We start from the raw sequence: 25,518 nt of genomic DNA on the forward strand, positions 1-25,518 counted from the left end.
CAAACCTACTTAAATCAATTATTTATTAAGGGATGTGAGTGAGAGTGTGTATGTGTTTTCTATAGCAATCATATTGCAAATCACGTGTTCCTAAAGGCTACACTTGGTCTATTGTATTGAACTATAAACACAATCATGGTCCATCAGTATCTAAGTAGTTGTGCAATGGAATGATTTTTACGAATTTTCATGTCATAGAATGGGATTTCTTTTCTGCTTTTTCAAATACTCTATGCTTTGTCAATCAAATTTTAGGACTTTAATATATAACAGTAACATAGATGTAAGCCAGAAAGTATTCATTCCTGGAAAACACTATCATTCTCAGTTAAAGAACATTGCTTATATGAGAATTTTCCTGCATAGTACCGGAAGTTTTAGAAGCTTTATAAACATTACTTTCCTCCTCCTTCCCATGCCCTACTTTGTTCCAGAAGACAAATGCCAACAGTAACCAAAGTGAGCTGGAATGTCTATAGTAATAACAGACAAATGGACTTTAAGGTAAAAATTTTTACTAGAGACAAAAAGGACATTTTATAATGATCAAAGGATCAACTCATTAAGAAGATAAAACAGTTATAATATACATGTACCTAACAACAGAGCTCCAAAATTCATGATGCAAAAACTGACGGAATTGGGGGGAAAAATAAACAGTTTAACAATAATTGTTAACTCTAGAATATTTCTTGGATCTGTCTTTGTCTGTAAACAAACACACATTTAATGGCTTCTCAGATAAGCTCCAATCCCATTTTAATCAAACCTTACAAATCTATTGGTCTATTAATCATTACTGCCCCATCCAACTGCTCAGCTAGGCTGATCCCTCAAGGTCTTGTTACACAGAAAGTGCCGTCACATCCTCTGTGCCTTGGTTGTGCTATGTTTTTTATTTAGAATGTCTGCTCTCATTTCTCTCTGACTCAGTATGAGACAATATATCACGTATATGCAAAATTTTGTAAACTATAGCACTACATAAATGTAAACTACATTTACTGGAATTGACACCCTTTAAGAAGTTTAAGTCCCCCTTCTTCCAGGAAACCTAACTAAACTCCTGTACCCCTTGCTGACTTCTTTTTTCTTTTTTTACATATTTTCTGCCTCCTTCCTTCCCTCCCTCCCTTCCTTTTTCCCTTCTTCCTTCCTTCCTTCTAAAATTGTATTCTCCTTTCTCTATACCTCCATCTCCCACTCTCAATACCCGGTAACACTATTCTGAATTCTTTTTTTTTTAAATTTTTATTTGTTTATTTATTTTTTTAAGATTGGCACCTTAGCTAACATCTGTTGCCAACTTTTTTTTTCTTCTTCTTCTTCTCCCCAAAGCCCCCCAGTACATAGTTGTATACTCTAGTTGTACGTCCTTCTGGTTGTGCTATGTGGGATGCTGCCTCAGCATGGCTTGATGAGTGGTGCCCTGTCTGCACCCAGGATCCCAACCAGCAAAACCCTGGGCCACTGAAGCGGAGCACATGAACTTAACCACTCGGCCATCGGGCCAGCCCCTATTCTGAATTCTTTGTTAATCATTTCCTGGTTTGTTTCATAGAATTTATTATTCATGTATATATCCTGAAATACTAAACTGCTCTATTTTGTCTTTTCTTTAACTTCACATAAAAGCAATCATAATGTATTTGTTCTTCTGTAATTTGTTCCTTCTGCTCATCATCATGGATCTGTTAATCTGAGCAGATATTATATACACAGTTCAAAAAGCAAAACAATATAATAGACCATATACTGAAAAGCCTTACTTCCTCCCCTGTTGCAGCCACCCTATGTCCCCCTCTTCCTTCTCCCCATAAGTAATCATTCTTATTAGTTTCTTTAGAATCTTTCCAATATAAGCAAACATGACTGTGTTACTTTTCCTGTTTATTTAAATAAAAAAGTACCTAACTTATCACATATGGATCTTTCCACATAGATCTTACACAGAGCATTTTGTCATTCTTTTTTATAACTGCTTAACATTCCATGGTGTGCATCTACCATAGTTTTATAACTAGTCCTCTATTAATGGACATTTGGATATTCTTTAATCTTTAACTAATACAATGTTGCAGGTAATAACATATGTTATTTTTCATGTGAGCATGCATTTCTGTAGGATAAATTCCTGTGAGTGGGATTCTTGGGTCAAAGGGGAAATACATTTGTAACTTTGATAGGCATTACCAAATTGCCCTTTGGAAAGAATGTACTATTTTATACTTGCACCAGTGATATGTAAGTGCCGATTTCCCCTCTGTCTCATTAAACTTAGATTTTTGCTAATCCAGTCGGCTAAAAATACATCTTGAGGCTGGCTAGGTGGTCGAGCGGTTAAGTTTGTGTGCTTCACTTGACGGCCTGGGGTTTCGTTGGTTTAGATCCTGGGCATGGACTTAGCACTTACTCATCAAGCCATGCTGAGGTAATGTCCCACATAGCAGAGCCAGAAGGACCTATAACTAGAATATACAACTATGCACTGGGGGGCTTTGGGGAGAAGAAGAGGAAGAAAAAAAAATACATCTCATTGTAGTTTGATTTGCAACTGTCTTATTATGAACGAAGTTGTATACGTTTTTCTTATGTTTAAGATCATTTGTCTGTCTTTCCTGTAAGCTAGCTTTTCATGTCCTTTGCATATTTTTCCTTTAGATTATTGATGCTTTTTAAAACCAGTTCCTAGCATATCAATTCTTAGAATTATACAAGTAGCAATTTTTCTCTCTAATTTGTCATTTGTCTTTTGACTTTGCATGTGGTAGTTCTGCCACAAAGTTGGGGTTTTTTTGTAATATAATTAGTTTTGTCAGTTTGAAAATAGCTCTGGAGTTTTAATCAAAGTTAGAAAGTACTTTCCTAATTTAATTTTAAAAATAAATTCTCCTATGTTTCTACCAGTTCCTAAATTATTTCACTTAAATCTTTGAGTTTATATCTGTGTATAGTGTAAGGACTGGATCTAGATGTATCTTTTTCTAAATGGAGCTACCTAGTTGCTCCAACCCAACATTATGTATAAGATTCATCAATGTTGGTGCATGTAGCTAAAGTTTATTTGCTTTATTTTTTTATTTTTTGGGGGGGAAGATTAGCCCTGAGCTAACATCTGCTGCCAATCCTCCTCTTTTTACTGAGGAAGACTGGCCCTGAGCTAACATCCATGCCCATCTTCCTCTACTTTATATGTGGGACACCTGCCCCAGCATGGCTCAACAAGCGTTGCATAGGTCCGCACCCAGGATCTGAACCAGCGAATCCCGAGCTGCCGAAGCGGAATGTGCGAATTTAACTGTTGTGTCACCAGGCTGGCCCATAAAGTTCATTCACTTTAAACGTTGAATTCCATTGTGTGAATATAAACAACTTATCTTCTCTAACGAGAATGAGCATTTTGGTTATTTCCAGTGTTTTGCAATTATAAACAGAGCTATTGTAAACACACTTATACATATCTTATTTTTAAAGTCTATAGCCGTTATTATACTTATAACTCGCATTAATTGAATAACTGAATTGATATTTAACTATTTCCTACTACTTACTCTTTTCACACTAGGACTTGAAAGAAAGAAGATAATCTTACATCTTTGGGCTATATACCATATTGACTAGGAGAGGGATGAGATCTCAGTAGGAAATAAATTGAATTAAGTTGAATTAAATTCAGTGGAATTAGTAGCCTGCTGTGGGCAGTGAAACAAGCAATTTATTTCCTATTCATTCGCCAAAAGCAGAAGCAACAGAATAAAATTAACTTCATATGTATTTTGAATATGTATAGGTCTTTATTTTTTAAGGTTACAGAGAACCTAAGTCTTAACAAGAAACATACAAGTCAATTAATTAATTCACCTTTGATAGTCTTGGAATTTCTCGTGTGCATGTGAGTACTGATACAACTTCTACGACCGGTCAAAAGCAGATGAAACGTGATGGAAGCTTTATTGCACAATTTACTTTTCACACATCCAAAAAGAACATGTTGTCCTTATTTGGCATATCTCTCCCATCATTATTTTGACTATCCATTTGTCTAAATGATAGGCATCTAGGAGTTACTACATCCTCTTATGGTAGAAGCAAATGCCTTTCAGAATGCATTCCAGACTAGGTTTTTATCCAGGGATTAAAAGCCTGGGTTTTAAGTGAAGAAAATCTACATCTCTTTCAGACTTGTAATTGATTTTCTTCCTTACCCAGCTATTACAGCCAGCACTACACTAAAATAGTCACCAATAGGATGGTGCCATCCCTTTTTAGGACTGATTCAACTTAGGAAAAATAAATTAGGAGCTTTTGTTCACAGTGAGGCTTACCAGAGACTCCTATTTATATTACAGTTAAGAGACATTCTTAAAAGTACAACATTTCCACTAGCCATAACATAGTGAGCTCTCAGAAAATGGTATACCCAAGGCAAAGCAGTTTAAAAAGTGAGATCTTGTGTAAATTTTTAAAGCAAGAAAATTTAGTAAATGACATTATAATAGAAGAATGTTTTACTATAGAGTAAAATTTGAATTTTTTTTTCTGTTAGTTAGTAATACCCCATTAAGGCAAAGTGTTGTATTATGATTAATGTGGAATTAAAATGTCTGTGAGCCTTGAGCCTTGTAGCAACTGCACATAGGACTGCATCTCTCATACAAGCCAACTTCTCTTTTTCTGTACTAAAACACTGTACTGGCTACCTACTAGAAAAACCATAATTATATTGTTTAGAAAATGAATTGCTACAATATCTAAAAGAATGTAAGATGATGATGTTGTTTAAATCTTGCATGGTGCTTGTCTTAATCCATTGGGGCTGAAATAACAAAACTACCTTAGACTGGGTGGCTTAAACAACACACCCTTATTTCTCACAGTTCTGGAGACTGGGAAGTCCAAGATCAAGGCACTGGTAGCTTAGGCGTCTCGTGAGAACCAGCTTCCTGGTTCATAGACAACAGTCCTCTCCCCTGTGTCCTTACATGGTAGAAGTGGCAAGAGAGCTCTCTGGGGTCTCTCTTATAAGGGCTCTAATCTCATTCATGAGGGCTCTGCCCTCACGACCTAATTACTCCCCAAAGGCCCCACTTCCTAATACCATCGCAGTGGGGATTAGGTTTCAATGCATGATTTTGGGGGGACACAAACATTCAGTCTATGACAGTGTTCATGGTTCTTTATTCACAGAACATTTCCACAGCTGTTTTGGTTACTGAGCAAAACTGAAAAAAACCCTCATTGCTTATTCCTAAAAGGTATCACTCTACCCAGGGAGCATGCTGCTGTAGACAGTAATTCCACAAATACCGCTCAGCACTCACTGCATTTGCTCACAAGGAAATATTTATTTTAAAAATGATGTGAAATTCTCCATTCCAAGACACAGGGATTCCTAGTCAATTACCTCAATAAACTCCAAGGCTGTAATGTCTCCTGCTTTTACTTTACAATCCTATCTTTTACACCACATTTTCTTTGTTTGCCTAGGAAAGTAGTGAGCATATACTTAGCATTATTTTTCATCTTTAACACTGACTTGTGGTTGAAACAGATGATATCTTTCCTTTCTGCTTTTTTCATTATCTCTAAATTCATCCAGCAATTCAAAAGGGATTATTCAGTGCTCTAGGTTTTGGTTAAAAATAAATCTTACTACATTTTGTTGCAATAGTATGGAATTTTCTTAACCAAAATAACCAAAAAAAAAAGTTTTTTTCCTAGAGTAGAAAAATGAGCATTTTGTGCTAGTATCTGCCTTAAGATTATAAGGGACAGAAATAGATAATAGCACCTTGTGACTTGCCAGTTTAATAAGAGAAAACTCAGTTAATCATTCCCAGGATTTTTCAGACTCGAACTTGTAAAGAAGGGCCTTCTTTTATTTGGTTATGAAGAAGGTGACCTGGAACTGTCTGTAGCCATGTCCCCCGTGACATGGAGAAGCTGGTCTTGGAGAATGAATCTGAAGTGCTGCAAGGAAAAGAGAGAGAGTATTCTAAGAAAGTCAATAAACCCAATTGGCTTAAACTAGTTCAAGTTGTGTTTCTGTCATATGAAACTAGATAATGGTAAGACATTGAGAAATTACTATCTGAAAGTGGGATGTTGCAAAGGAAACACCTTAAAATGTGATTCTGTTGGGGGAGGGAAGGTATGATGAGAGAGCAATCCTTTGAAAATGATGTTAAGAGAGGTGGTTAAACTTCTTTCCAGTTTCCTGTTAGGATACAGGCAATATACACTAGCGCTCTTACTTAAAAAGATACCACAGCAAGTGACAGGGTATTGGAGGGTGTTGGTGACTTCCTGAAGCCTTCAATAAGTTACAAGACAGAGACAAGCTAGAATTCAAGCAGGCTCATCAGAAAGAAGAAAGGCTCCCTTGGGATCGATCAACAGTTTTAAGAGAAGCACATGTCACCAGAAATCCAAAGTAGTGGGAGATCACAAAATCATGTGTCCTGCTGATTACAAAGACTGAACACTTTGTCTCATACTAAACGTAGTGTGTTGGCTTTGAGAGGCACTTTCAGAAGGAGACAGAGAAATGGAGAAGGTTTAATCTTCTGTGATTCACCAAATTATCTCCTGTACTCCCTATCTGATTTCCCTTCCAAAACCCTCATTTCAAATTCAGTAATCTCAAATCAAATTCAGTAATCAGCCCTGAGTCAAGGTGAAGCTTTCTATTATCTCTGGCTGTTCTAAGACAGTGTCCTAGAGCAGGCAATTAAACTGAGGATAGAGGGGGTAGACAAAGACCCAAACTGATTGCTAAGAGATAAAATCTATGGCTATAGGCTAGAGATAAAAGATTTTATTTGACAAGTATGGCAGATTGTATTTTCCAAAGATGGCCACAAAAATATCTTTCATACTACATTCTTGCTATGTGCTATTGGCATTCTTCCTATTTCATAGTGAGGTCTATGTCCCCTTGATCCTGAGTGGACACTTGTGACTACCTTGACTCACTGAATTTAGTGAAAGCAATGCCATGAGACTTACAAGCCTAGTTTAAAAAATGTCAAGCACTTCTACCTTGCTCTCTTAGGATTCTTATTCTTGGAACCCAGCTACCATATGTGAAGAAGTTGAAACTAGTCCATGCCGAAAGAACACATGGAGAGGCCATTTGCAGTTGTTCTTGCTGATAGTCCTAATCTACAGCCATCATCAACTAGACACATGAAGCTACCTTATAGCCACTAACCTTGAGCTATCTTCAAGTTTCAAGTCTTCCAGCACAAGCTCCAGACATGATGGAACAGAAACAAGCCTTTCCTATGTATTGGGATCCCAAGATCACCTTCAGGTTCAATGATTCAGTATAAAGACTCACAGAACTCAGAAAAGTTCTAATAATTATGGTTATGGTTTATTACAGTGAAAAGATACTGATTAAAATTGGCAAAGGAAAAAGGCAGATAAGGCAGAATCCAGGAGACATCAAGCATGAGCTCCCAGTTGTCTTCTCCTAGTGGAGTTGTAAGGTCAACACTTAATTCTCCCAGTAATAATGTATGACAATATTTATGAAGTATTGCCAACTAGGGAAGCTCACCTGAGCCTCGATGTCCACTGTTATTATTGGTAGTAATTCACATAGGCATAGAGCGCCTGTGTGGCTGACCTTAGTTACTCGGTCTATAGCCCCTCAAGAGGCCAAACTGATACAGCACAGCCCAAGCCCCTTAGCACAAGTCACATTTTTAGCATAAACTATCTAGTGTGCCCTAAAGCTCCAGGTATACAAAGACATTCTTACCAGGCAAGATATGCCAAGGGTTTAGAAGTTATCTTGTAGGTGCTAGTTAGAGCCAGTCTTACTTTTGGAATGTGCAGGGTTTGAACAACCCAGGTCTGCTGAGTTAACCCTCTACTGAGGACAAGGCTAGTTCAGAAAGTCGCACACCTTCACCTTGCTCTCTGGAATCTCGGAATGCCGCGCACACACTGTGAGGAAGTTCAAAGTAGCGCAAGCAGAAAAAACACACAGAGAGGCCACATGTAGATGTTCTTGCTGATAGTCCTGGTCAACAGCCATCATCAACCAGACATGTGAAAACACCTCCAGAAGATTCTAGCCCCCAACCATTGTGTCACCCCCAGCCTTCAAGACTTCCAGCTGAAGCCCCACACATCATGGAACAAGACTTTGCCACTATGCTCTGTCCAAATCCCTGGCCTACACAATTTCTGAGCCTACTAAAATGGCTGTTTTTTGTGACTAACTTTGGAGTGTTTTGTTACAAAGCAATAAATACTACAGCACCTTTTGAGTACCGGAAGTAGGGTCCTGCCAAAAAAATCTGAAACGCGGCATTGGCTTTGGGCAGAACTGAGAAGAGACTCAAAGGGCCTCGAGGATACTATTTGAAAGTCTAAAGGGCTTCTAGGAGACAGCTGAAGCTAAAGGACCTTGAGGAGGCTGTCAGTGAGGGCTTAAAGGAAAGTATGGAAATGTTACTAGAAGCTGGAGGAAAGGAAGCAATTATTATGTAGTGGCAGAAAGTTTGCCAAGACTGTTGTCTGTAGTAATGTAGAAAATAGAAAATACCTAGAACTTGATGACTGCAGAATATTGAAAGTGCCACCTGGCTTCTTTATATTGCCTATGATAAAATGTGAGAGGAGAGATTAACTAAAGAACATGCTCTTAAATAAAAAGTAAAAAGTTTTATTTTTCTGGGTTCAAAAGTAAAACTGTTTCCCTTACCCAGCATTTCCACACGTCAGATGATTTTTAAGTTAAGAATTAAGAAATGACTTCCAGATAAAGATCAAATCCAGAGTGGTGTTTAAGAGCCTTTGTCAGGTCTTCAGAAAGCTCTAACAGAGTGACTGACATATAGCCTCTTAGACAGACAGAAGGTCCTGTAAGGATCCTAAGAGTATGCCTCATAAATCTTCTGCATTTAAAAGAAAGAGGTTCTAAGAATACTATGTGTGACAGCTCATGGAAATCTCTCACTGGAAACACAAGACAGAGAAAGGATAATATCAAAGAAATTTGTGGGTATGGCTTTGGCATAATAGAATGGATTCTACATTGATGCATAAAAACATGCAAGGTTTTTCGAGTAATTATAACAGCTCAGACTGAAAGGGACAGAGTCAGTACAAAATGCAGAGGCCTTTGGACTCCTAACTTTCGCAGGAAGCAGGTTGAGAAAATGACTCAGCTGCAAACATACAGTACTTTTCATGGAAAAGGAAGAATGCCTCAGAGTGCAGAACCAAGATACCAGAGAGGAGAGCCTAGATCCATGAAGAACAATGTCCAAGGAGTAGAAAAAGGTCCTAATCAAGGAAGTAACAACATGTTCCTGACCGGATTTGAGAATTACTATGGAATAGTGACAGTTACGTGCTTCCTGACTTACCCATTTTTGAAAGGGATTATGTACAGCAGATATTCTAGGACTATCCCCTATATTTTGAATGTATGTGAGGGACAGATATCTTGCTGCTTTAGTTCCAAGTTTTTCAGATCAAGAGGAATGGCACTCAGGAGCTGTAACCAATTAACCACACCTAAGGAGCATCATCTATACCTGGGCTTGACTTGGATGACAGATACTAGAATTTGAACTGAGGAGACTTAAAGATGTTAGAGGATGAAATAATTGTATTTGGCATGGAAGAGATGTGAATTTTTTGACAATAGGGCAGATGGTAGAAGATTGTATTCTCCAAAGCAGATTGCAACAATATTTCCCATCCTACCCACTCTTGCTAAATTGTGATTGTGACACTACTTTCATCAAGGTGGGGTTTAGGTCTCCTCCCCTTAAACTTGAGCAGATCTTTGTGATTATCTCAAACAATAGAGCACGGTGGATGTGAGATTATATGACTTTCATTGCCAGATCATAAAAATACCACGAATTCCATCTCAGTCCCTTGGAACACTTGCTTTTGAAACCCAGCCACCATGCTGTAAAGAAGCCCAAGCAGCTCAAAGAAGCCTAGCTAAAGAGGAGCTGACACCTCCCACTTGCAAATATCACTGAGGTCCCAGCCCACAGCCAACACCAGCATGTCAGTTGTGTGAAGCCATTGTGCAGTGTTCCAGTTCAGCCATCCCAGCTGATGTTGCGTGCAGCAGAGACAAAAGAGCCTTGCCTTTCCTGCTCCAATTGCAGATTTGTGAGCAAAATAAATGCTTTTTGTTGTTTAAAGCCACTAAGTTTTGGGGTGGCTTTTTAAACAAGAATAGGTAATATATTTCTGGACTCATTTACAGCAGTGGTTCTCAACTGAGGCCAATTTTGCTCCACAGACTACATTTGGCAAAGTCTGGAGACATTTTTGTTTATCACAACCAGGGCAGGAAGCTACTGGCATCTAGTGGGTCAAGGCCAGGAATGCTGTTAGACATTTTGTACAATACACAGGACACCCCAATACAACAAAGAATTATCTGGCTTTAATTGTCAATGGTATCCTGGTTGAGAAATACTGATTTAAAGTTCCCCTGAAATAAAAATAACAGGCGTGTGTTACCTTCAGTCTCAAGCTTGGCAAAACTGGCCTACAGCTCATTCTTTTATGTTGTCCCAAATAAGCCAATTCTCCAAAACAAGTGATCTTATGATAGCACAGCTCTCCAGAAGGAAAATCTCAAGCAATGCTTTTCTGGAAATTTATTTTAGGGGACAACAGGTAAAGAAGAACTTCCCAGAAGTAACAATCCACTGCATCTGAAGTGGAAGATAAAGGAACTAACTCCACTGACAGAAAAGTTAATTCTTATATTCCCAATTCTGCAAGATATGTGTTTGCTGTGGAACAATGACCACTGATTACTCTGTTTTTTCCAGGTAAGAATTCTATTGCAGCTGTGTTGCTTTTGTTCCCCCATGGTAGTGGGTCAAAGAGTGTCCCTCCCAAAATTCATATCCACCCAGAATCTCAGAATACGACCTTATTTGGAATAGGGCTTTGCAGATGTAATTAGTTAAGATGAAGTCACTCTGGATTAGAGTGGGGTCTAAATTCAACGACTGGTGTCTTCAGGGGAGAAAGGAGAGGAAGATTCAGACATACACACACATGGAGAAAACTGCCATGTGAAGAGTCCTCAAGAAGGGCTCATGGGAACCCTATTTCCTGAGTGCCATGTTGATAAAAGTTTGTCTGTGCCTTTTATACTTGAAAGTCTTGCCTATACTTGCCTCACACTATCTTTCTTGAATATCTTAAATATGTTACTCCACTCTCTTCTGATCTAGAGGTTACTGTAGAAAAGTCTGACCATGATATAATTTTCTTCCCGTTATAAGTCACATCCCTCCCTAAAGCTAGAGAGATAACCAAAGGATTTTTTTCCTATTCTTCAAAGTACAGTAATTTTACAAGAATATACCTTGTGTTGGTTATTTGGAGTCAGTATGCTCATTCTCAGGTATGCAGTGTGATCTTCCCATACCTAGTTTCATATCATAATTTTTCAATTCAGGAAAGTTTTCTTGAATCATGGATTTTAGTACTTGTTCATTTGTTTTGTTTGGTTTTCTTCTTCAGGAACTCCTATCATCCATATGTTTGATCTTTTATCCTATTTTCAATATTTGCTACTTTCTATAGAATACTTTATACTGCTTTCTTTCTTTTTTATTTTTTAGAAAAATTTTCTCCTTTTTTTACCTTCCATTGTTCTTAGGCATTAACAGATTTTTTGCTCTTGTATTCTTTTTAGTCCACATTTATGTAACGTTGTTTTCTTCATTTCTAATTCTTTCCTGAGTTCTATCACCCCACTTAGGAGTTTTTCTAATTCTGCTTTGTGTGGTTATTTCCCGGCATGTGTTAACTTTTTAATGTCTTTCAGTTTGTTTTAAAATAATAGCTTACAATTTTCTTCCATTTTGTGGAGACGTCTTTCTGATGTTCTTTCATTATCTGTAAGAATGTGATTCTGCTCTGTTTTCTCTTTTTTCTAATAATGACTTTGTATTGGATTTGACCTTGATAATTTACTGTTGCTCATTTTTATGTCATATTAATTTTCCTGATTTTTACAGTGAGTCAGTGTTCAGAAAACCATGTCCAAATTCAGAGAGCTCCATCTCCCCTTGCTTTTATGAAGTGCTAAAAAATACAGCAGTGCTCTGGGGATTTCCTGACTCTGTCTCCTCTCTGTTAGGCACTTGAGATGTGGCTAGTGTGACTGAGAAGGTGGATTTTAAATTTTAATTGATTTTAGTTAATTTAGGCAATTTTAGTTCATTAAATTAATTTAGTGAACTAAAATTTAAGTAACCACACTGGCTGTCACAGTGGACAGTGCTCCTCTAGCCTTTCACTTTCCACTTTCTATTCTGCTCCATCCTACTCAATTTTGATTTCCCTCAAAGCAGTTTCTTATTATGGGACTCTCTCCTAGAAGAGAGTCCTGGAGGGTCAGTTTTGAGATATCAGGGGGCAAGATTGCTTCAGCCCCTTCAATCATTCTCACTGTTTCAGTGGCTGTTATAAAATCGGCCTGCAGTGTTTTAAAATGAATAACTAGAGGAGAACATCTCGGGTTCTCCTGTCCATCTGACTCCACCCCATTGCTTCCGTCCCTCCCCCCCCATAGAATTGTTCATAAATACATGCTATGTGACTCTTGACCTCACCTCTTGTGTTTTTGGGTTTATGGAGATAACTTGTCACCCATTTTTATCATGAAGGTTGTCCATAGGCTTGTGGTTTTGCTAACCTGTTGATCTGTTTTTGTTTTTGTTTTGTTTTTTAATGTGGGTTTTCAAAGAAATTGAAAATTATGCTGCCACTGGTCCATCTTCCTAAAATCCGTCGAATAATATGTTTTTAGATAAGGTTTTTCTATTAACAAATATGTCATGCTCACTGCGGAATATCTTTTTAAGGAAGGACTTCCCATGGACCCATCAATCAAAGACAAACCACTGCTGACATTTTAGTGTATTTTCCTCATGTTCCTTTTCTGTGCACGGTATTTTTGCATAGTTGTGAGCATAATGAATATAGAATTCTATATTCTGTTTTGTTCCCATCACATTATAATTGCTTACTATTACAAAAATTCTTAAGTATTATTGTTTGGAACTTATGATAAATCTATCATATGGACCATCCATTATTCACCTAGCAAATCCCCAATAGTTTGGTCAATTAAAAAATTTCTTACAGGTAATAGTTTGTTCTGAGATATGTTGGTATATCCCTACAGAACAATTTGTAATCCTATACAAGCTGCTAATGAGCAATAATAGCTATATCAGGAGCACAGCAGTTCCTAACAGGTGTTAATAAATGATTAACATTTCTAAAGATGACTCCTGGGACCACATTAATAATGGAGGAGAGAAGTGTAGTTGTCTCTATCTTGAAAATTTACCTGACCTGGTGTAGAAAACTTTCCCACTGGTGTTTCCTTTCCCCAGTGCTTACATTGTGTCTACTGTGCGTGTGTTTATATGCATGCATGTGTATGTGTATGTGTATATGTATGTGTGTGTGCCCGTGTATTTATAATCAGTTGTTTCTCTAGCCCAGATCTTTCTTTTGACCACCAGACTCAGATCCAATCATCCTTGCAAAATTAATACATATAAAACTCAACCCATTAACTTTCTCAATCTTCCTTCTCTTCTGTTTCTTACCTTAAGAAGTGAGTTAGCTTCATCATACAAGTCATTCAAAAGATTCCTGAGAGTCATTCTAGACTCTTTATCTTCCCTTCCTTCAAACCAATCAATCAATTCCAATAATTCTACCTTTTAATATCACTGGTTACTCCATCTAAATCTCCACACCCATTGCTACTGCCTTACTTTGACCCGCATCCTATTTCACGCAGGATATGGCTAGCATTTCCCAAGTTCATTGGTAATTTCCTTTTTGTTAAATCCAACTGGCATTTGGTCCTTCTCTACTATTGACAGTGCTGACTAATTCCTTCTTGAATTTCTTCTCTTGGTTGCTAGGACTTCACTCCAAATTTTTCTTCTTACCCTCTGACTAGCCCTCATCTCCTTTCTGTGCTTCTCTCCCTCAGCTTCACTCAATTGTAGTCATTGATATTCTCTTTCATTTTGCAATCTCCCATGCTGATCTTATTCCACCCACGGCTTTCAGTTGGGATGTAGGATGTTACTCTTATCACCATTGCAGTCCAGGTCTCATCTCTAAGATTTATATTTGGATACTTCAATATCCAAACCTCAAACCCAATATATTCAAAATTGTATCCTTTATCTCTAATCGCCCCCCCCTCCCCCAAAGAAAGCACAACTAAACAAAATCCTGCTCTTCATCCTATGTTTTCTCTTTTTATGAACCATCTACACAGGTGATCAAGACAGAACCATGTGTGCCATCTTCTGTTCATTCCTCTGTCAACAACTACATCTAGTCATCCAACTGTGCCCATTCTAACTCCTTAATATCTCCTTAGCTTAACACTTAAATAGGACTCACAATCTAATCCTAACTTACCACTTATCTACCTCAATTCTATTGTCTATGTAACTGGCACAGTAATGAGTCTAGATAGAAATCACTGAATTTCAACCTCCATCCTTGCCAATGATAACACACACAAAGTGATGCTGGGAGGGTTGGGAGGGAAGAGAGGGAGAAGGGCAGAATACGATGGTAAAAAAAATATTTCCAAATCTTTTTCTTAGTGTTATCTCTGAAATCGCATCAAATAAGTCCAAAATCTATGTTACAACATTTGTTTGATGCTTTATTTAAACTGTTTTACTGGACATTTTCCATCTGTTAAGTTCCCTGAAAGAGATCAAATTACCTTGTCATACTGAAGCTCATGTTCAGGGAGCTTACACCAGGTAAACTTTCCAGAGGCCCAAACCTTTTAAGACGGTTTCGGAAATGGGATAGGAAAGCTGTCCTTTAACTATGTGAGAAGAAAAATTTAGGTTCCATTTTGGTCATTCCATTTTTAGTTTATTAATAGGATAAGGAAAACATGCACATTATAAATCAGTGCTCTGTTGAACAATGTTAACAAACAGCCAAGTAAGCAAAGGGTTGAAATTGCTGGCTAAAATGAATTTTGGGTGTTTCCAGTTACCAAATTTCCAAAGGCAAAGGGGAGAGACATCTGGACCCAAATATCTACTTTATTTGGGACATTTTTTTCTTTTGTAAAAGTAGATGCCAGATTAAGAGAACACTTGCTGTCTGCTTCTTATGGTTTTTTGTTATTCCCACAAAGACAAAAAAGAAAGAAAGGACTCCCCTCTTCTACTTAGTCAAAATGTTGTGTTTAAGTCTGAAACATGCTGGAGACTGCTTAAAGACCTATGAGCACTAGCTCTGCCCCCAAGACACTAAGAAATTGGGTGGATTCCTGCACCTCTGAGGTCCTTAATTTCTCGCAAAATAAGAAAGCTAGACTCAGTACTCTCTAGTGTTCCTTCCAGATCCACCAATCTGATGGTATTCATTGCGATTGCTCTTGAATGAGGCCATGAAATGAATCCAGCTTTGGTGCGCCCATGTTGCTTATTACACCTGTGAAACCCTGCTTCTCCAAAGTGTGAGACACTTGAGCAGCCTCATGCCATTTCACATAGCAGGGATACAGAACAAGCCTCTAGTACTTCCAAAGGAATGACACAACCTATCTCGAAGTGATTCACATCATCCTCGTTTTTGAACAACCAAATGCTAAGAAAACATACACAACAATCTTCATTGACGTTAAGGCTATGAGATGAGGTTCCTTGCCAGTGCTTGGGACTATGGAGAAAAAGCATTCGAGAAAAAGCCATCTCCACCACTCAATAGTGAAATTAGGGTGCAATGCCCATCACAGGGATACCTAACTCTCTCTGCAATCTCTCGTCTTTCTCTTTGCCCTGAAAATAACCCAAGAAGCTAGTAGTGGGATAAGTACTCCCCAAGAAACATGTCTAAGGTCCCAGGCAAAGACAGGTACAAGCTGCCAGAATGGAGACGGCTCTTCCTCAGCCCCAGCTGGAGGAAGGCTGCGCCGGGTTCCCCAGGAGCGAGTCGGCAGACGCCCAGGGCGTCCGCAGGAACAAGGTCAGTGCGCGTTCCGTAGGGTGCCGCCCCGGGCCAGGCCCCGCCCCTCACCTTGCCAGCGCCTTTCAGGCTGAGAAGGTGCGTGCGGCGCTCGGTGATTGGCGGCTGCCCGGCGCTGCCCGGCTTCCATTGGCTGCCTGGGCCTCTTTGTTCCCGGGCCCCGCCGCGGGCTGGCTGCGGCGGACTGGGCGGCGGAAGTTCGACGGCTCCGGCGAGTGGCTGCGGCGGCGGTGCCGGGGTTCCCGCAGCTCACTCCCCATCCCAGCTGAGCCCGAGGCCAGGCGAGCCTGGGCGTGAGATCGCGGCCGGAAGGAGGAACCCCTGGGACACCCCAACATGGACCTGGAGACGAAAGTGAAGAAGGTAAGGGGGCGCGGTCGGGGGGCAGCGGCCGCCTCACCTGCGCGGGGCGCCGCCCCCTGGCTGCCGGCTGCGCGAATCGGCTCCGGGGCTCGGGAGCCCCGGGCCCGGTAGCCGCCCCTCCGGGGAGGAGGGGCAGCCCGGCGGCCCGGCTAGCTCCTGACACCCCGGAGCGGCAGAGAGTTGGGCGCGCGAGGGCGGGCGCAGGACATTTCTCTTCCGTCTGACCACGTCCAACGGTTGGAGGTGTTGGAAACTTTCCTCAAGATGTTTCAGCCGCTCCTGTGCCTCCCCAAAAGAAAAGGATGAGTTTGTGGCGAGTTTGGGCGAGACCATAACGCTTCTTCCTGTCTCAGGAAGTTCAACTTTGTGGTTTAGGGGCAGTGATGTGACTTTGACAGCTCAGACCTCCTCCCCTCCCAGCCTGGCTGCCCCGGGCTCTCTAGAGTGAGTGCTGATTTAAGGCACTTCCTTCTCCCCCGCGGCTGGTGATAACGTGAAAGGTGATGATTTTGTCTTTCGGTCATTCATTAGTTGACTTACAAAGCGCTGCCTCCCTCTTAGGGAATTATCTCTCAAAGAAAACATTCTCCCTCGTTGGCAGCTAGCCCCAAGTGGCGATTGTCACCAGTGCTTTTAGCGCCTGGAGACGTTTCTCGCCTGGCTGCCCCCGGGCGTCAGGACCCACAGCGCTACCTGAGCCGCTCCCTGCTTATAGGAGTCTCATTCTCCTGGGAGCAAGGGGTGGGGACCAGACTGTGACTCAGAAGGAATGCTGATGTCACATTCCAGTGTAACGTTCTGTGCAAAAGGTCTCACTGCAGATAATTACTCATATTTACTTTGCGATGAATTTAGAGTAGCTGTCCCTTATCAAATAGGGAAGGAAATTTTGCAGAGAGAGAGAAACAGGAAAAAATAGAACCTCATTTTCTTCTCTTGCCCACTAGCGTTGCCAACAGTGCTGTTATTTCATCTTCTAAAGGCAAAGTTCCAAACTTGAGCATTAATTCTGTTTCATGCCCAGAATTGGCTTTTTGAAAATGTATGCAAATGCAAAGTATTAGGTTAGGAAGCTATTGAAAAGTAAAAAATTGCAATGGGAAAACAGGTAGTCCCTTATGACTAGAACCAGCACTCAAAAGAGAATCCAAGGAGAGGAAAACATCATGTAAATCCTAAGAATTGCATTCTGTTCTCTTCCCATTTGGTTTCTTGTTCTTTTCTTTTAAATGACCCTAGTTTTTTTTTGTTAATCTTGCTTGCCGCCAGGAAGGCATTTTGTCTGCCCCTTAGTTAGCCTTCTGTGGATGAACACTGCTTGTTTTGTTTTTCAAGTGTGTAAGAGCTACTTAACTTCATACTTGTCTAAAATTTGGGGGTCTTGTTTGTGCTTTTAAGTATTGATTCAAAAACTACTTTTTAAAAGTCAGCATCCTTCAGGGAGGAGGGCAGGATGAATAGGCAAAGCACAGAGGATTTGTTAGGGTCCTGAAACTATTCTTTATGCCGCTATAATGTCATTATATATTTGTCAAAACCCATAGAATGTACAACACGAAGAGTGAACCCTAATGTAAACTATGGACTTTGGAGGATGTTGATGTGTCAGTGTAGGTTCATTAGTTGTAACAAATGTACTACTCTGTTGTGGGGTATTGATATCGCAGGAGGGGGCAAGAGGGTAAATGGGAACTCGGTACCTTATGTTTAATTTTGCTGTGAACCTAAAACTGCTCAGAAAAATAAAATCTACTTAAAAGGGAAAAAAAGTTAACATCCAAAGGTTATTTTTAAATTGAGACAAAGAAGAATATTTCTGAGGGAGAAAGTCCAAAGAATTATGTGTGCTTGCAAGGGACAAATCCAGACATTATGTATAAACAATTTCCTTAGTTTCACATGTGGATTATGATAGATAATGCCCTTGATATATAGTGTAATTTTTCTCCTCCATCTCCCCTTTACTTTAAAAGGTTATCTTTTCGTCCAAGAAATTTATCCTTCTCTCTAATCCTCCTCCTCCTCCCCTTTTCCCACCCCCAAGAAAAAGGATTCCATAAATGTAAAGCTTTTACAGGTAATGCCATGACAATAACGAATTCTTGTTTCGCCGCTTTGTCATCACTGGTGATTCTCAGGGTAGAATCCTCAATCAGTAAATTGGAAACTACTAAAAGACCTCAGATGTCCAGTTTGACTGCCAACCCGTACCCTCTCAGTGCCTTTGTGGGACCCTTGACAGACTTGCTGTTCTGTGGATTTGACAAAAAGTTTCCTAGTACAAAGTTTGGAGATCCCAGGAATACATTTCATAGTCTTTGCCATAATCTCAAAAAGAAACGTGCATTCCCTTTAGAAATTGTTTAATAACACACCAAAAGAAGGAAATGTTACAAGATTACCTCTGATCTACCAGCAGAACCTTCTCACCCCATTTTGGTACCTGGATAGTTTTCAGGTCTCCTTTCTTTTTGACTTGGGTAGAGAAGGAAAGTAGCACACAGTTTGAGTGTACCTTTAGAAGAACCGGGTTGGAAGTTGGAACAAAGACACAACCACTTAAATAAAACTAACTTTGACTTCTGTTTTAAGATACATGGTATTTTTTCCTTCTAAAACCCTTATAATGTTGATTTCATAAGGAATTTTCACCCGGCAGTTGAAAAATGTTACACTTTTTTTCCATTAACGTTTTGTGTAAAAAGAGTTAAAGAGGGTTGTCTTTACTCTACAACAATCTGGGTGGATGATACTATTATAGGATTCTTGGTCTATAAAAGGAGAAGTTGGTGTCCACATCATTTACACACATTGGATTAATTACCAGTTAAAACTCACTATCACAAAGACAAGGGGTTTGTTTAATTAAATTTTGCTATATTTTGTTTTGTTTGAGGTAAGCGAGCTGTTGCTAGGATGTGGGAGCTAGTTTGGCTATACGGAGTTTTCGTTTTAATAATATTTTAGAGTAGAATTTGACTTTTATGTCTTTGCCCTGTCTTTTGAGTTATGCGTCTAGATCTCTTCCTTATATCTTAGGTCCCTTCATTGTAATTGACTTTATGTAAAGAAAAGCCCATGTCTGCTTGGAAAAAAACAATGGCCTTTGAGAAGCAGAAACAGAGTCTCATTTTGTGGGGCATGGTAAATCATGGCCCACAGCCAGCTGTTTTCCTCTTTCCTTTCTGTGTTACTGTCTCATGAGAATCACTTTTTTTTCTTTCAAAGCATACCGGAGAGTAAGAGAACTCCGGTATTTCCCTTATGCTGCCTGGAGTTGCTGTAGGGCTTTTAGTTTCACACCTCATTCATTTTTTTGCCTTCTTTCTAATCTCTGTCTTTTGATCCCAACATCTTGCGTATTTTTCTTAGGACTCTTTTCTTCTTTCTTCAATTTCATTTTTAAAAGATGAGATGCATTTTAAAGATTGCAGGTCACTAAAAATCCTCTTTCTCAGCATCCAAACTTGTTTTAAAAGTTTCTTTCATCAGCCAGAAAAACATAGTGAAATCAAGTAATTGCAGTTGGAAAGAGTACTGATCCACAAAGATTATTTCTATTAGAAATTAGAATGAGCCTTTTCTCCTTGGTTGCCCCTGGTTGAAGTGGAAATGGCAAGTAAATAGTGATCTGGATGCTCAAATCTACAGTTTGATTCTCTGCTTGAAACCATTCTTGCTGCAAGAATCATTGGCAAAGCTGAGGGTAAGGGGAGGGCAAGGTACTTCCAGGGCTTTGCCTTAGAGGCACTTCCTCTGTCTCAGAACAAGTACAGAAGAAAGTAAAGTGGTCCTAGCTGGGCTTTTATCTCCTTCTAACCATGGTGTGATTCATTACATTAATTGGGTATGAAAAGTCACTTTCTCTAACTTGCCCTGAATATTGGTTTGAATAGAACTGTAGTAGGATTTCTATTGATTTTGTTCCTTTTTGCTATCCTATGAAGTAGAATTGGGGACTTATGTTCCTACTGGCTATTAGTTGTGTAGCATCACCTTGCACCTTGACTTTGCTTGCACATCTACAATACTAAATCTTACTCATCCTTCAAGACACTCCTCCAACCCCATGCAACATCCTCCAGGAAATCTTGTTCCTAGCTAGATGCAAAATGTCTATCTTCCAAATTCCCAAAGCATGTTATCAGTAACTCTTAAGACAATCATCACTTTCTTTCTCTAGACTTTAATTTTCTTCTTATCTGGAATGCAAGCTTCTTGAGAGATGGATTCATATCCTATTTATACTTGCATAGTTATTTTGTTTGCTGTTCAGTCTTATAAAGTAGACCTTAGTCTCATTTTAAGGAGAAAGAAACTGAGACTTAGATAGGTTAATCTCAAACTGGCAGAACCTAACTGTGGTCTTGAACCATAGTCTTCAGAATCCATGCTCCGTCCATCGTGCCACCTAGCCTCAAGGTCCTCTTATAGCCCTGCCTTGCTTACAAAATATATAGTGGATGAATTACCCTAATATAAAAAGAGAAATAACAAAAGGTACATTTCAACATTTTTGTGTGTTTAAAGAAATTATATTGGAGGAAGTGGTTTCTATTCCAATAAAATTACTACCCTGCTGGTTTTCTATACTTTATATTTTATCCATGTTGTATGTATGCCCTTTAGCATAAGTTGTTGTTGACCTTCTTTGGACAGAGACAAGTCTAAATAAAGTAAAAGTACTGTGAAAAGGAACTGCTGGGAGACTTTTATAGGCAAAGAAATTCCATAAGCTCCAATAGTATTCTGGACCATGTCCTCTAGGATTCTTCCAACATCCCATCTTTTGTTGGGAGCCATGGTAATGCTGCCACCTTGCTACTTAATATGGTCCTGAACAGTATTGACCCTGCATTTGGCTCTTTGCTTTGGGATTTCAACCAGTGACATCTGGAACTGTCTAGGGGCACTCACGGTTGGGCTGTAGAAGAGTCCGTTCTACCTGCTGAACTCCAGAGTTGATAGAAAGCCTTACACATGGCATAGTAGGCTAAACCTCTCCTTCCCCTGGCAAAGTGCTCAGAGTGCCATTGGAATGGCTTACCCGGCAGCTAAGAAGAGAGCAGTTAAAAAACAGATGAACAAACAAACTCAATGCTGGGAGGAGAACTGTTTTTTTTGTTGCCTTTGTTTTAAATTTCCCATTCTTCATTCAAAAAGATCTGTTGAGAAGCAGTGGGAAACACCAAAATGACAACTATTCCATGAAGTTCTCACTGAGCTCCAGGATGATACCAGCATTGTGAGCATGGAATTAACATCATGGACCATCAGGGAGTAACAAGAGTTACTCTGAGGGGCCTACTTAGCACAAAGAGAATGCTAAATTAGTAAAAGAGAACTGCTTCCTATGTTCTTTTTCTGAGAACTAGAAGTAGGAATACAGTTGGCCCCATGCTAATTTGAATGTAAGCTTTTTGCAAATGAAATCACCACAGTATGTGCAGAAATTACGGAAGATTAGTGAGTACCCAGTATATGTAAAGAGCTGTAGTGTATAGAAAGGTCTTCTGTAGTATAAAGTAGTGTTCTCACTTCTGTTTACCAGTATGTTATCATTAAAAATACTCTGGGCTGAGAGTTCGTAGATCTGGATCCACTCTAGTTTTTGTCATGTTGGCCACTTTGGATCTCAGTTTCCATACCTATAAAAATCAGTAGGGGCACCAAGTGATTTCTAAGATTTCTCCAAACCTCGTGACTTTTCTTGACCATGGAAAGTGTTATCAGTAGTTTATCAAGTGTAACAGTGTTCCACAGAGCTTAAAAATCACACAAACCAAGAATACATAAATATATGTGTGATTTTAGTGAAATGGCTTAGTGTATAAATGTTATACTTCTGTGAATTCTGTGAGGAAACCTATAGACTAAACTGAATAATTTTTTTCATAAATTTTAGCTGTTTTTCATCTTGTCTTAATTAGTTCACTTTTTTGATATTTGTGGGATAGTTGAAAACATTAAGTTTAATTAATTTAAATCTGTAATATGAAGCTTCAAAGGCATTTAGTAGGGGTCAAATTCAGCCTCTGAGTGATGTATTGCTTTCCTTGGTATTTAATTAGAGGAAAATGAAAAATAATGGAACTTTTATTGTCTTTAAAAGTTCTCTCTCCCACAGTAAGATGATTCATTTAAAAACTATGTGGGTACTTTTTTATGTGCCAAGCACTGTTGTAGACTCTGGGGGTATAGTATGAACAAAAAAGACGAGGTACCTTGTGTTACAGAACTTACATTATTGCGTTATTGCGAGGAATGCTAGAGCAAAAAAGGAAATGAAAGTAAGTAACAAAGTAATTGATAGAAAGTAAGCACAGTTGGAATTAATACCCATCAGTGAACTCTTTACGCATCAGCAGTACACTACATCTCTAACAGTGGGCAGTTTTGGTGGTGATTCCTAGCGTTGATTCTTGGTTTTACAAATTTTATAGTTAGGGATTCTTATTTCATTTATGGCAAATGGAAAAGAAATGAGAGAGCACCTTTGATGTATTAGAATGTGAAAAGTTCATAAATGGATATGGCTGTACTGATTACAACCTTACAGCTATAAAGTATGCAAACTGAGTCTTCTTCCTGATTACGAATGCCTTACAGAAGAGTCATTCTTGGGTCGTGTTTCCTGTTTGCAGTCATTGCTAATATTTGTTTGGTAACTACTGCCATGGTAACCGAAACTATGATTTTAAAATCCGTTTATTAGATCACTAATATACAGTACATACAGGAAATTATTTTGCTGTTTATGATGTGATATTCAGGGAACATTATGTAAATTATGATTATGAAACCAACTTTTTCGAGGAGAAGAATAATTAGAGAAAGAAAAGGCAAACCAAATTGAAAACAGGTTTCAAAACTTCATACTAGATTTTCAGGATTTTAAGGAAAAATGATTTGGTAATTGATAAGTTCACCCCTCTTCTTTGAGAAAATATCCACGTATTAAAATTTGCCTTAAGCACAGTTATTAAAGGATTAAATTTAGAGGTTATGCTTCTCAACTCTCCAGCTTCAGTCTTTGACTCTCCTATAAAAGAGGTCCAGTCAAATTTAGAGTAGTTTCACCAGGTTTTCTCTAAGTGCCCTATTTACCCAGCCCCCTACTTAAATAATGGGGAATTAGAAAGATAAGGATATGTATGACTATAATTTTCTAATGCAGGTTCATGCTGTGACCCTAAAATGACTTAATTGCTTTTCTCTTCCTTCCTTCTCTACCAGCCACTATAGTCACTAATCATTTTTCTGTGGCAGAAGTATTAGGAAGGAACAGAAAGTGATAGAGGAATGAACCACAAGAAACTCACTTGGGTATAATTTGGGAACAGTACTGTGAAAGCATTTTAATGTTTCTGTCACATGAATACATAGCTATAAATATTAGTTGATTCCAGGTATCACTGCTTTTATTTTGGTCATGTTCAAAAAAGGAAAAGAGCATAGTTTAAGATTGCCAATTCCTGTAATCCTTAGGTGGTCTGCTAAGAACGGGGGACTGCTCCAGTTCGAGCAAGGCTTGAGGCGGGGAGCTGTGTGAAGCCAGGCAGTGAGGACTGCTGAGATCTCATCTGCTAAATGACAGCAAGGCTACCTCTGTATGAACAGATTTAATCCACGAAATGCTGGCTCATCCTCAAATCACGAATGATTCAGCTTGTGTTTGTTATAGTGACATTCTGACCACCTTGCAAGACTATGAAAAGGGGTTTCGGGGTGTCCGTTGCATAGCTTCTTATCCCAACAGGGAGCCTAGCAAAACAAAGAGGCTGAAAGCCTAGCACAGATGCCTTGGTGCTGAGTCCATTAATAAGTCTGTAGCCACAGTGAACTTGTCCTTGCTTTTTTTGAAGATAAAGTGATATCATGTTTCATTGCAAAATGATCATGAGAGATGTGAGGTGGATGCTTGTTTCTATGATATAACATCATGAAAGCCTTGATAGAATGAGTCACAAGGTAAAGGTAAAGAATCTGTTCTTTCCTTCATGGGGTACTGGCCTACAATAAAAATAATTGAGAGCTAAACAAAAGAAAGTTACTCTTTGTTTTCCATAGAGAATACTAAAAGTGCAGGTTAATGTAAGACTACAGAATGTCAACTCTATTTCTATCCTGTCATGTTTTGAACTTGTGTCCCTCAAAGCACTGTGACGTCAAGGAGAAAAAGGCAGGCAGCCAAGCTAGCCAGTGGGCAAGACAGATATGTAAATTAACTATAATTCTGGATAGTAGGAAATGAGTACTATAATACAGTGTTTCTCAAAATATCTGTGGTGAGGAACTATTTTTTTTTGACTCTGAATGTGTCATGGGCCAGTATTTTTAAAAACACAATAAAAATGAATTACTTAAAAAACAAACCAAGTAGGGGCTAGCCTGATAACATAGTGGTTAAGTTTGGTGCACTCTGCTTTGGCAGCCTGGGTTCACAGGTTCAGATGCCAGACGCAGACCTACACCATTCCTCAAGCCATACTGTGGTGGCAACCCACATACAAAATAGAGGAAAATTGCCACAGATGTTAGCGCAGGGCCACTCTTCCTCAAGCAAAGAGAGGAAGATTGGCAACAAGTGTTAGCTCAGGGCCAATCTTCCTCACCAAAACAAAAACAAAAACAAAAAAAACAGGTACAAGTCTAATTAAAAAATTACTGTGTCAGACATAAAATCACTGTGAAATGGCTTAATAATTCCTAATTGCTTACTCACAATTTCTTTATATGTCTCATCACAGACTGTCACACTTTAAGTAGCATTACAGTAACAGGAATACAAACAACTATTATGAAGTCTCGGGAGCTAAAGAATTAATTTAATTAGGTAGATTGGGGGTATTTTATGGAGGAAACAACTTTCAAACCAACTCCTATAGGATAGATAAGGTTTCGTTAGTCAAAGATGACATTCCAGGAAGAATAAATAGCATGAATCAAAGGACATGGCTGGGAAAGCTCAGTAAACCCCTAATATTCACACCATTAGCATTCTCAGTTTTGACTATTCTAAAATAAAGCCAAGGTTCGTGATCTGCAGTAATTTGTGGTTTTCTCAGGTTACAGGTTTGAATTGAGGAAGTGTGTCAGTGAGCTAGT

The 25,518-nt window shown here is 39.1% G+C and overlaps 1 protein-coding gene across 2 annotated transcripts in view; it reads left to right on the forward strand.

The window, feature by feature from the left end:
• Nucleotides 1-16,019: 16,019 nt before the first annotated feature.
• The window catches only part of TES (testin LIM domain protein), a 54,209-nt gene continuing 44,710 nt past the window's right edge, over nt 16,020-25,518 (forward strand). Inside the window, exon 1 of one of the 2 annotated variants that reach the window (XM_005609187.4) lies at nt 16,020-16,410. In XM_005609187.4, coding sequence (XP_005609244.1) covers nt 16,384-16,410 — 27 coding nt within the window. In that variant the 5' untranslated portion in view covers nt 16,020-16,383. 2 annotated transcript variants of the gene reach the window in all.

This window comes from Equus caballus, chromosome 4 (genome assembly GCF_041296265.1).
Source record: "Equus caballus isolate H_3958 breed thoroughbred chromosome 4, TB-T2T, whole genome shotgun sequence".
NCBI classification, from domain to species: Eukaryota; Metazoa; Chordata; class Mammalia; order Perissodactyla; family Equidae; genus Equus; species Equus caballus.